The 12,565-nt window shown below is 45.5% G+C and overlaps 1 protein-coding gene across 3 annotated transcripts in view; it reads right to left on the bottom strand.

The window, feature by feature from the left end:
• Positions 1–2,053: 2,053 nt before the first annotated feature.
• The window catches only part of Dnaaf9 (dynein axonemal assembly factor 9), a 152,484-nt gene continuing 141,972 nt past the window's right edge, over positions 2,054–12,565 (bottom strand). For all 3 annotated transcript variants that reach the window (XM_046433259.2, XM_046433260.2, XM_046433261.2), the window contains 6 exons: positions 10,726–10,832; positions 10,277–10,351; positions 7,820–8,025; positions 6,881–6,946; positions 6,059–6,152; positions 2,054–5,344 (listed from right to left, as the gene is read on the bottom strand). In XM_046433259.2, the coding sequence (XP_046289215.1) occupies positions 5,232–5,344; positions 6,059–6,152; positions 6,881–6,946; positions 7,820–8,025; positions 10,277–10,351; positions 10,726–10,832 (661 nt within the window). In that variant the 3' untranslated portion in view covers positions 2,054–5,231. The remainder of the gene's footprint in view (positions 5,345–6,058; positions 6,153–6,880; positions 6,947–7,819; positions 8,026–10,276; positions 10,352–10,725; positions 10,833–12,565) is intronic.

The following is a 12,565-nucleotide window of genomic DNA, read 5'->3' as shown; positions in this document are numbered from 1 at the left end:
GAGTTTCATTTCCAGTATCCCCCACAACAAAATTTTCCATTTTATATTTTATTTATTTATTTTTGATACTGGGGAATTGAATCCAAGGGATTCAATTACCTTAGCCCTTTTTATTTGGAGACAGTCTTGCTAGTTGCTGAGCTGGCCTCAAACTTGTAGTCCTCCTGCCTCAGCCTCCAGAGTTGCTGAAATTACAGGTGTACACCATCATGCCTAACTAGACTATTCCATTTTTCCTGTGCATTGTGAGGGATCAGGGTTGGGAATAGGACCCCAGACTTTGTGGATGCCTCTGGAGGAGGGGTCTTGCCTTTGGGGGTGTTGAGGCTATTGGTGACATAGAAGATGCTATTGATAGGGGAGAGTGAGGCCACCAAGGATGAAGTGAGAACCCTAATACCATCTGAGCACTCAGGTCCAGATGAACTTGAAGCTGGTTTTATTTTGGTCTCTGTTAGTGGTAATCAAGTTGTTCCTTTTTGTCATGGACTAGAAGTAGGGTGTATGGTTATGTTTTGTCTGGGCTTGATTGTCCCCTAGAGTGCGGGATAGAAATTAGTATATCACTATTTCTCTGTGCTCTTCAGAGAGCCCTGTCAGTTATCAACTGCTCTACATGAAATTCTGCTCTAAATTACACAAGTCTGTACCACCAGGATTCCTGCTTCTGGGTCTCCATTCTACTGTCAAACAGCCCTCAAGTTTCAGTTGTCCTCTGTCCCCACTGAAGGGCCCCCCCTTCACTATCCCTTTTCTGACACTCAAAAGTTTCCCTGACTCTCAAAGATTACCCAGGCCAGGAAGCCCTTGGACATTTAGCATCTCCCCCACAATTCCCTGGCAATTCTTGGAGGTTAATTTCCAGGCCCTGGAGATTTGGCGGAAGTGAAAGCACAGGAGGTCAAGCCTGCATTCTGTAGAATGGGAGGCAGGAGGCTCCAGGGGAAAGGGATTTGGGGAGGGTGATGGTGCTTCTCTATCAGACCCCTCCGTGCAGTATTGCATTTGACTTGTACATGTCTAACTGATCTCAGAGAACTTCTACCATCATCCCAACTGTTTCAGGAAGACACCCGTGGAGGCTGCACCTTCCTCTTTGGGCCAGCAACCAAATCTGTCCATGGGGCACTTCCCCTTGCCCTGGGCCGGCATGTGTGTGACAGGAAACAGGCTCTTTATGGACTAGGCTGCCTGGGGTGGGTGTCCTCCCAGATCAGCCCTTTCCCCCACAGGCATTGGATCCTGTGGGGGTGGGGGGTAAATCCAGGGAGGTCTGAACCACCTGCGGTGGATGCCTGGTGAGAGGAACCTGGGATGCCCTCAAACAGTTCCTGCATTTGTATTTCTTCTGCTAATGCTCTGAGGGCTCCAGCCAACTTCTGAGAACTTGAGATTCCAAGGCTCTGCTTCAGATCTAAGCACTGCAAGGGCTCTCTGACTCAACATGGGTAAGAACAGAGGCTCTGCCACCTGTGCTAGTTACTGGACCCATTTGTGCCTTAGCCACCACATTTTATAAAGTGGGACCAAGGGACCACCTCACAGAGCTTTTACTGAGCAGAAATGAGTCCACACAGCCCTGCCAGAGCTGGGGCTCTACCCAGAGCTGGGGCAAAGACAGGGCAAGGGGTTGGGGGTGCAGCTCAGTGATACAGCTCTTGTCTAGCATATGTGAGGCCCTGGGTTCCATCCCCAGCACCCCCCAAAAGAAAGGAAAAACCAAAAAAATAACCACTAAAAAATAGAAGGTGAGGCATTAGCAGGCAGAGGTGGGAAAGCTTTCTCTGGGCTCAGTAGGTTTTCCTGAGCCCCTATCCAGCTTTGGGGGTTCTCCAAATGCCCACCCTGCGAACCAGGGTGGTTTCTTTGTATGAATTCTGTCCTCCATGAGTATCTAAGGACTGGAGAGAGAAAAGTGAGCCCCAGCCCCAGCAAAGGGGAGTCCCAGCCAGGCTGATGGAAGGTCCCCAGGCCCTAGAGGTGTCCCTTCTCCATATTATCCCAGGGACACCTCGAGATAGTCTACATGCTAGGCAATAATGGGAAGCCTTGCTTGTTCAATGATAGTTTATTGGTCTTTAGCATTACATCTTAATTACCAAGGTAAATTCACATACACAACTGCAGGTAAAAACATGTAAAATAATATAAAAATAAATTGAAGACTACTTTTTATATATTTACTGAATTAAGTAGTGTAATAAATATTATAATAAGCAAAAAGCTTCAATCACACAATTCAGTTTCACTGAAGTTACAGTAGTGTTTGTAAATATGAGTTTTAAAATTTAAGTTACAAATATTAAAGCACTGAAAAACTAGTATAAAAGTGAATTTTGGCACATAAGTGAGCTCTTATGTCATTAGTGGACACTGAGAAAGCCATTTCTCACCTACTTTTTGAGGTACATCTATCCAACTAGTCAGCAACATGGCTGGAATACTTCATAGTTTACAATCTTTTGAGTTGAACTTTTCCCTTTTGAGAAGCCCAAAGAGCAACCCAGAGCTTATTACTGTGCAAAAATTCTCCAAAATCCTAATAGAATTTAGGAGGGAACTTTGTATCACACCTGAAGGGCCAGTGTCCAGGCTTCAGATCCGAGAGCCTCAGGGATCAGCAGGGCAAACTAAACTTCTTGCCTGTTGCTCCCTCCTAGGGTGATCCATCTTCTCCAATTTCTGCCTCCTCCTTTCAATTAGGGAGAAAGAGAAATGGAAGACACCCCCCCCCCCCAAAAAAAAAAAAAAGGAAAATAAACCATAACTTCAGTGATTTCACCATTATTCCACTCACTCTGGTGATATAAAACTGAAGCTGCTAACAGGAAAGTTGGCAAAAAGCATGTAAGCCCCTGGAGGACTTCTGCCTGTCCCTGGGAAATGAACCCCCTGTCTTTGCTGGGTCCCTGGTATCCACTTCTAAGATCAAAACACAGTGTCATGGCCTTTTCTCTGGAAACAGCCTACGACCCTGCTCCCTGACCCACAGGATAAAGTGGATATTAAACTCTACAGTCAGAACGAGAGAGGCTTGCATGCTCCCAGCCCCAGTCCTCAAAGAGCTCACAGTGTGCAGCTACTGTGCCCTTCACCAGGAGCACAGCAAGTGTGCCCAGGAATGCCCTTTCACCACGGTGCCCTTTCGCACTCCCGAGCAGGCTGGGGAGTGTCTATAGAGGCCTCAGCCAGTTTTGTCATTTTGGCTTTGATACTTCTTAACATTTTGCCTTTTTTCAATCACAGTTTCGTATTCATGTTGAGGTAATCACAGTTTTTCCTCTACAAAGAGAGGAATGGGGACAGTGGGGCAGGTTGGTGAGAGAGCATTTCTATGGACAATGGTCAGAAATCAAGATCACCATGTAGTGCAGCCCCACGTGGTGGGAGGCCCACTTTCATGGGTGGGCTCCGACCCCCCTTTAAAAACTCTTGTGCAGCAGCCAGACTGCCAGGCCAGGGCAGCCAGGAAATGGCTCATGCTCCTACATCTAGAGCTTCCACTGAAAACTTCACAGCAACCCCCTGGAGGAAATGAAATGGCCTGTGTCCCCCCCACCCCCTTCCCTTTTCTAAGGCTGCTCAAGTTTGAGTTTTTAAAAAGAGCTCGGTAGAGCTAAAGGAAGCCACAGTAACTCATTGCTTATTAATCAATTGCACTTAAGATCTATGTTATTGATTTTGAAGCAGAGGCAGGCCCTTTGTGGCCCTGAACTCTGGCCAGCCAGAAGTCAGGGCTCCCAGACTTGGGCTCCACAGAGAAGCCCTTGTCACCAGTGGCTTTTGGAGGTAGGACTGAAGCACATGGATCTGAATTTCAGGAGCCTTTCTTAATGCAAGATTTCTCATTCAACGGTATTTGTAATTTTATTCATTTGATTTCAAGCATAAATTGTTTTTCTCTAATACACGTATATTTTACTGACGAGCCCTTGATAACTGCTTTGTTACTTGCATTGCAGGCTGCTGTGTGACTCTGCACACAGACTCCATGTGCTCCATCCTGGCTCCATCCTCTGCAACAAGGGTCTTTCCCAAAACCCCCTCTACATTACAGGAAACTATGCTGGTTTTACCTATGTGCTTCTTTCTAAGGCATGCAAAAGAACATGAAATTCAGAAAACATTTACAACCTAGGCAGCTGAGGTGCTGAAATCCTAATAGATATCACCTAAATATCAGTGCCTGTGATCTCCTGTCCCCCACACTAACTATGAAGGTCAGATATGGAACACAATTTAATTCCCCTTTGCTTTATGGTCCATCTGAAAACAAAGCCACTGGAAGGAATTCTAACTTGCATATTAGAATTCTTTGACATTTCTGATCCATTGGAGCCAAGAAAACTCAGGGTTAAGAAACAATGGTTGGGGGGTGAGGGCATGAGTTTTCTGAAGTTTGTGGCTGAAAAGCAGACCTTCCCTGGGCCTAAGACTAACTACTTGCAGGATGCTCCCCTTGATAGGAAACCAGTGTCAATAGGCCTTGGGCCACAGGTTTGGTCTTGTCCCTGAATTTGGGACACAAAGTGATACCACAAGAGAGCTCAGAATGAATCACAAGGGGACTGCTGATATCAACTGAAGAGCCACACACTTCTAGAAAACATGCCTTTTTCTCAATTTAGTCCACAAGGGAAATCCCCTCATTTTCGAACATGCTGTGGATCTTAGCTGGCTATATGGGTTGGGCTTGGGCAGGGCTTGTGCTGCTCCCCCACAGACCAGGCCTAGGGCCAATAGGGCCAGCTCCTTTAATGAAAGGACCTAAGCAGAAGCAGCAAGCCCCACTGGGGATGAGGGTCCTGGGGTAGTATCTGAGGCCTGAGGCCTGGAGTGGTCTTATTACCCAGGCACTGCCATGGTGGGGCAGCCAGGGTTCCTTCTAAGTCCTGGCAGTTCCTTCGTGCAATGCAAATGCTTCTCCCTTTACATGGTACCTCAGCAGCTCAAAAAATCTACTGTTACCAGAGACCCAGAGGGCCTGGACTGACAGCTGCACACAATGGGCAGTCCTGTCTGCTCATCCTTGAGGATCCCCACCCCCACCCCCCAATCAGTGGTGCAGGTGATGCCTTTCAGCGCTGTAGAGAGAAAAATGATAACATGTACTCCAGCAGCACGCAAAAGTCAAGGAGGACAAAGACAGCCCCTCCAGGAGGGTGCCTGGGAGAGCTGGGGTTAGACACCCCATTTGTCCATCTCTGGTGGGTATATGGACCCAGCTTCCTCTAGGACTTCTGCTCAAAGAGGTCATGGTACTCCTGCTGCTCCAGCTCCCGGTTGTACCTCTCAATTTCCCGGTTTGCTTCTTCTACATAGTCATTCATGAACTGATCCATGACTGGTAACTAGTTAAGGAAGAGAGCCCTGAGCCTGGAGGATATGGAAACCTTCCTGGCCCCAAGGAAGCAGGTGAGGAAGGGGACACTGAGGTAACTGACAGGCAGTATCACACCTACAAAAATTGTGACAGGTATTGGCACAGGGCCTTTATGAGGTCCCAGAATGCAGCTTCATTAGCACACAGTGGATCCCCAGTCTCACAGTTTACTCTGCTTATCTTTCAGAGATTAACTATTATTATCAGGCTATTTCCAACTTATAAATCATGACTGTGGTGACTACAAAACTCAGGGTGTCACTACAGCTCCATTCAAACTATACCCCACAGGGTAACTTGAAAAATCACTCAATAAAGGACAAATTAAACTTTTGTTATTATTATTGTTGTTCCTTTTTGAGACAGGGTCTCTATATACTGCCCAGCCTGGTCTCAGGTGATCCTCCCACCCCTCAGTCTCCTAAGTAGCTGATACTACAGACTCATGCCAGAGCATCCAGCTGACAAATCCAATTTTGACAGCTTTAAAAGGTCAAAATGGAAAGTGTAACTCTTTAGTTTGCTCCTGTTTCCCCAGTCCCTGATACTGCAGGACCCTGATTGCTCCAGGGGCTTGGCTGTGCTGGCCCTGGCAGACACCTGCTTTACAGACAGGCTTGCACCTCCCAGACTGCCTCAGTTTCTACTCAGAAACCGAGCTGCTCCTAAGGATACGTGGGTGAAAATCGGTCTTGTCACCAAAGAAGTTAACAAACTGAGTGCCATTGTAAAAATAGCCTGCAGGTAGTGGGTCCAGGTGGCGCTTTACCTGTTGGAAAAAAGAATCCTGTTAGAATTATCTGACCACTTTCTATCATTCATTAAAAACAAACAGGCCATTATCCCAGTAAAATAGTCTATTCTGCCATGTTAGGTGAGCAGGGAATTTATTCCCCCAGCAACCTCCAGGCCATGATTGATACCGGTCCCCTGCTCATAGATGAGGATCAGGAGAATACTCTCCTGATCTACCAGTTCATTACTGAGACTGGTAACACAGCCCATCCTAGGGCCTAGACTCTCTTTCTTTTGACATCTTCCCACTAAATCCCTGGGAGAAAAGGCCCCAGTAGCCACAGGGCCTGGGACAGAGGCCAGAGGTTGGCTTGGAGTTTTGCAGGGGAAGGCTCATCAAGGGAATCCATTACCATCCCACAAGCAGCTCTGGATCTAGAAAGTTTTTTTCTGGGCCCTAGTTGGTTTCTCTGAGGTTCATCTTGAATAGAAGTAGATGTTTGAAGAAGGTGACAAATCCAGGTCTTCCATGACCTACTACTCCCACAAGAACTGGATCTCCTTGATCTTAAGCCAAGGTCATGCCAGAGGTTGCCCACTACCCTCTCTAAGGATGCAAGGCTGGATTTCTTTGTTCTATGGCCTGAGAGAAGCAACACTTCCAGCATGCCCTACAAATAGCCCCTCCCAGAAGACAAAAGCTATGCAAACCCAGGAGGACCACCTTGGGCCCATAAGGGGAGGTCAACACAGGACACTCACATGGATGTTCCTGATCTCCTGCTGAGTCAGCATTCCCCTGGTCTTCAGAGCTTTTCTCTGAGGCTTCTGTACAGAAATGTAGGGAGGGGACAAACTATAACCAAGCTGATGGAGCATGGTGAGGTCTCAGTGCTCTGGGGGGTCAGTTATATAATGAAGTTCTCAGCAGAGGGAAAAGCATATGAGGTGTTCCAGCCTGTGCACGATATCCTGCCTACCTAACCCCAAAGGAGACCTACTTTCCCACCAGATCCCTGCAAGGCAGTGGGCAAAAAAACAGCAGGTAGTCCAGTAGTTTAGCAAATGGGCCTGCCTAGTCCTGCCTCTTTTCAGGTTCTCATCCCTAAGCCCCACCAATGACAGAAGTGCTGACAAAGGCACAGTTCAAGTCCCACAGTCAAGCACCATTTAAATGAGTTTACTCAGGTGGGCTAAGCCTCAATATAAAGACTGGTCCCAACTGACCGTCAACAGAAGACCCAAGCCTCAGCCAACTCTATTCCTAGAGTTCTAGGGTTAGCCAAACCTCTGAGGCTGTGCTGAGAGGTTTAGCATTCAAAGCCTGCAGAGAACCTGGATTCAAAATAGATGACATACGATGTCTGCCTAGAGTTTGTCCCAAGGGACTTCCTCCTACTCTCAAAGTGTCTTTAGAAGTGCTGGCTGAGGGCTGGGGTTGTGGCTCAACAGTAGAGTGCTCACCTAGCACGTTCGAGTCCCTGGGTTTGATCCTCAGCACCACATAAAAATAAGTAAAATAAAGGTATTGTGTCCAACTACAATTAAAAAATAAATAGATATATTTTTAAAAAGTGCTGGCTGAGCCCATAGGGTTTGGACCAGTGAGGAGGTAGATGAGGGGCTTGTCAGGGCCATTAGCAACCTGGAGTGTGTACTGGGCACATTTGTGACAGGTCTGTCTGGGCTTTTGGTAGTCACCTGCTTAGCTGACTGCCGTAGCCAGTCCTTGAGACTATCTTCCTTCAGGGAGCAGCCAATGAACACCAGGTAGCACTCTTGTTGTCCATTGCTATCTTGAGGTGTACTTCTTGAGTCAGAAGGTGGTGTGGGTCCATCCAAAACTGGCACGATGCTCAGGGAGTTGGCCAGAGTGTTGTGGCAGACCTCCATGGTCCTTTCAGAGTCTGCAAGGAGAATATAGGTTTGTCCCTGAAACACTACTCTGAAAGGATAAGGCTATACTAAGACTAACAATGCAGATGGTTGGAACAGATTCCTAAGAAAGTACAGAAAGGAGAATTGATGTGACTGCTGTTAAGTTAGAAAAGATGCAGTAAGAGAGGAAGAAGCAAAAGAAAGTTCAGGCATGGTTGATTTGGGTGATTAGATGGACACTATTAATCAGGAAGGATAATATAAGAGGAAAAAAGGTTTTTAGATAAGAAGAAGAGAAGTCTGACTCTTCACCTGAAGCCCTTGAAGGACAGTAAGAGGAGAGATGGATGCATTGACAAAGATACCCACAGGAGCTGGGCATGGTAGGGCATGCCTATAATCCCAGCTACTCAGGAGGTTGAGGCAGAAAGATCACAAATTCAAGGCCAGTCTCAGCAACTTAATGAGATCCCATCTCAATAAAAAAATTAAAAAAAAAAAAACCCTGGGGGTATAGCTTAATATTAAAATGCTTATGGAGTATATGTGAGACCCTGGGTTGATCCCCTGTACTGCTGTGTGGGTAGAGGGATACCCACAGGAAGAGCCAGCCTCTATTTGCTGGATACAGTATCTGGCTGACACCTAGGCCTGCAGCACTACCTGGCAACCATGAGGGCCAGGAACCTTAGGACAAGTTGACATGTTAAGAAAAGAAGAAAGTGGGGATGGGACTATAAGCTCAGTGATAGAGAGCACTTGCCTAGCGCATGTGAAACACCAGGTTCAATCCTCAGCACCACATAAAAATAAATCAAATAAAGGTACTGTGTCCAACTACAACTAAAAAATAAATATTAAAAAATAAATAAATAAAATAAAGGCAGACTATCCATCTACATATGAAATAAATAAATAAATAAATAAGATTTTTAAAATGGAAGAAAGAGGAGCTCTGGGGGCACAACTGATTAGTGCAGTACTTACAAGAATGGATGAACACACAGACACACATTACCTGGCCTCAGAGGCTTTGTTCTGCTAGTCAGCCTCTTGACTTCTTGCAAAACAGCCAACAAATGCTAGTTGAGTTGGGGGCTGGGGTTTTTCTTTTTCTTTTCTTTTTTTTTTTTTTTTGTGGTACTGAAGATTGAACCCATAGCCTTGCATATGCTACGCAAGTGCTCTAACACTGAGCTAAATCTCCAACACGTTTTATTTTTTTTGAGACGGGGTTTCACTAAGTTGCTGAGGCTGGCCTCAAACTTGCAATCATTTCTCCTGCCTCAGCCTCCCAAGAACCTGGAAATGCAGGCATGCGTTATCATGCCTGGCTTGAGTTTGGACTTTTTTCTGTCATAACAGCTACAGGCACCTTAGCAGAAACCCTCCCCAACTCCCTTCTCTCAGGCTCCAACCACAGTAAACCCCTTTTGGTTCCTGAAATGCTCCTTTTTTTTTTTTTTTTTTTGCCTCTGGGCTACAGCAAATACTGTGCCTTTAACCTGGTATATTCTCCCCTTCCTCAACATTGAGTTGGCCAGCTCCTACTAGCCTACTAGGTTTTTTTTTTTTTTTTGGTACTGGGGATTGAACTCAGGGGCACTTGACCACTAAGCCACATCCCCAGCCCTATCTTATATTTTATTTAGAGACAGGGTCTCAATGAGTTGCTTAGCGACTTGCTTTTACTAAGGCTGGCTTTGAACTCGCGATCCTCCTGGCTTAGCCTCCAGAGCCGCTGGGATTCTAGGCGTGCACCACCGCACCAGGCCCAACTCCTAGTTTTGAGGCCTTATCTGGCCCCCAGTCCAGGTTTGACTTTGAGGTCACAAGGGCAGGGGTCTAAGGCTGAAGAATGGGCCTGCCAAACAGAAGGAAGGAGAAGGCAAGTTAGAAGGCTCAAAGACTTTGGTCATACACAGATTGGGAGCCAGAGAGATCAACTTTGGGCAGCTCCTGGTAACATGTCTAGGAGGAAGCCATGGTGGGGTGTGAGTCTTTACAACAAGGAAATTAAGGAACTGTGAGGAGAGGACTGAGCAGGTCATCCAGGGGTGATCCCAGATGATGAGGGTGAAACTCCACTGTGGTGCAAGAGAATTTAAGGAAAGTGGGTCCTTGGGGAAAAGCACTCTGATGGTAGGAGGCCCAGAAGAGGGTGCTAGAGATTTGGAGAGGCATCAGTGGTCTACAGTGTACCAGCAGAGGCTATGAACTCTTGTCACAAGCTGTAAGCACTTCATGATGTAGGGTTCCCAAATTTAACCCCCCAGTTACCTGAAAACTTCACTTTGCCCAGGATGTGGTAGATGTTTCCAGAGAAGGGACTTGGCTTGATGGAAGACTGAATTGCTGGTGGAGGAAGAGGACAGGGTCACCACCTGGGTGCAGAGGCTAAGTCCAGGGTGGCACATCTGGGAGGGTTAGGAACTGGGGAGGACCCTATTCCAGGTCTAGGATTCATAGCTTCTATCCCCACCCTCTTGTTCCTCGGGCCTCTGCCACTATTTCCAAGAATGGGAAAACTTTTCCAATGGAGTGGAGATCAAATTTTATGGCGTCACAAGATCAGAAATAGGGGATTCCTGGGTCCTCAAATCCCTCTGCTGCTTTTGGTCACAAATGTGAGAAGACAGCACATAGGATACTGAAATGGTGCCAGGGAGCAGGACAGTCTGGGGTACCCTTTTCACCAGGGTCTGGGAGATGTCCCAGCCAAGGCTCACCTTTACACTTGGCCACAAAGCGAGTTTTCTCCAAGGGACGGCCAAACCATACACAGATCTGAACCATCAGTGGGAAGACTGATCCAGAATTGAATTTACCTTCATACCTTTAAATGTTTAAAAAAAATTTAAGTACAAGTACTTGGGTCTCTGAGTGTTGTTATATACTACTTTGGGATAAACTGTATATCATTTATCCTATAATATTTAATTCTCCTTTACTTGTATGCCATTCTACATATAAAACAATTGTTTAATTGTTTAAATCCTCCCCCAGCCCCTGCAGGGCTCTAACCATGCCCTACCATCTCCTTGTGGGCAGCTTAACAGACTGTACATGTGGATTAATATTTTCTCTAAAAGGAAATGACAGGCTGTATTTTCTCAGTTCAGCAGACACAATGCCTGTCACAGATTCATTAAGAGCATGGTCATCTGGGTATGGTATCCCACACCTATAATCCCAGCTACTGGGGAGGCTGGGACCAGAGGATTAAAAATTCGAGGATACTCCAGGTAATTTAGAGAGATCCGCTCTCAAAATAAAAACTAAAAAGGGCTGGTATGTAGCTTTTTTTTAACAAATATGTGGTCATATCCACAGTATTAAAAAGCCCAACTTTCTAATATGGAAAATGTCAAACACAAAAAAAGGTAGAACTATGGTAGTATAATGAGGCCTTATGTACTCATTACTTGCTTCCACAGTTGAGGAATTGTTAGTCCTTCTTTTGAATTATTTCCTTGAAATGAATCCCCATGACTGTATTCACTCCAGCAAAGGGTGTAACCATTGCATGAGTAAAAATTTATACCACCCCCAGCAGCAGGCAAGTATACTAGTTTCACAAAAATTTCTCAGGAGATGAATATTATAAGTATTTTTGATTGAATATAGTGTCAATCAAAATAATGAGTACAAGTACTTGGGTCTCTGAGTGTTGTTATATACTATATACCATTTAACATTTCTGAATGTTATTGCACTGAATTCTGTTTCCATGATTGCTATTTACACTTGCTTTTAAGTGAATTGTTCTCATCTATATGACCTGGGGTCTTTTTTGTTTTGTTTTGTTTTTTGGGACTGGATTGAACCGCGGGGCACTCTACCAATGAGCTACATCCCCAACCCTTCTTATTTTTTTATTTTAAGAAGGTTCTCATTAAATGCCCTACAGCTTTGCTAAATTGGTAAGGCTAGCCTTGAACTTGTGATTCTCCAGCCCCAGCCTCTGGAGTTGCTGGGATTATAGGTGTGTGCTACCCCTCCTGGTCCTTTTCTAAACATCTAACCAAGTTTCCCAAATACTGTATTATACCTTTGCTACATGTAATGCAAATACTTTCTCCTCATCTATCATATCGTATCATATTTAGATAACTATATTACCTTTATTTGTATAGTTACCATATGAGTTGCCTTATTTAAAAAAAATAATTATTATTTGTTATCAGGAATTGAACCCAGGGGCCCTTAGCCACTGAGTCACATCCCCAGCCCATTTTTTTAATATTATATTTACAGATAGGATCTTGCTGAGTTGTTCAGGGCCTCGCTAAGTTGATGAGGCTGGCTTTGAACTTGTGATCCTCCTGTGCACCACCATGCCTGGCCTATTATTATTATTATTATTTTGTAGTACTGGGGATTGAACCCAGGGATTCTCTACTACTAGCCCTTTTTATTTTGTGACAATCTCACTAAGCTGTTCAGCGTTTTGCTAAACTGTTGAGGCTGGCCTCAAACTTACAATCCTCTTACTTCAGCCTCCTGAGTCACTGGGATCACTGGTATGTGCCACCAGGCTGAGCTGCACCCCCCACACACTTTTTTTTC

Source organism: Marmota monax, unplaced genomic scaffold (assembly GCF_021218885.2).
Source record: "Marmota monax isolate L192 unplaced genomic scaffold, Marmota_monax_Labrador192_F-V1.1 WCK01_AAM20220418_F8-fsc00014, whole genome shotgun sequence".
Classification (NCBI taxonomy): Eukaryota; Metazoa; Chordata; class Mammalia; order Rodentia; family Sciuridae; genus Marmota; species Marmota monax.
This window is presented reverse-complemented; position numbering and strand designations above follow the sequence as displayed.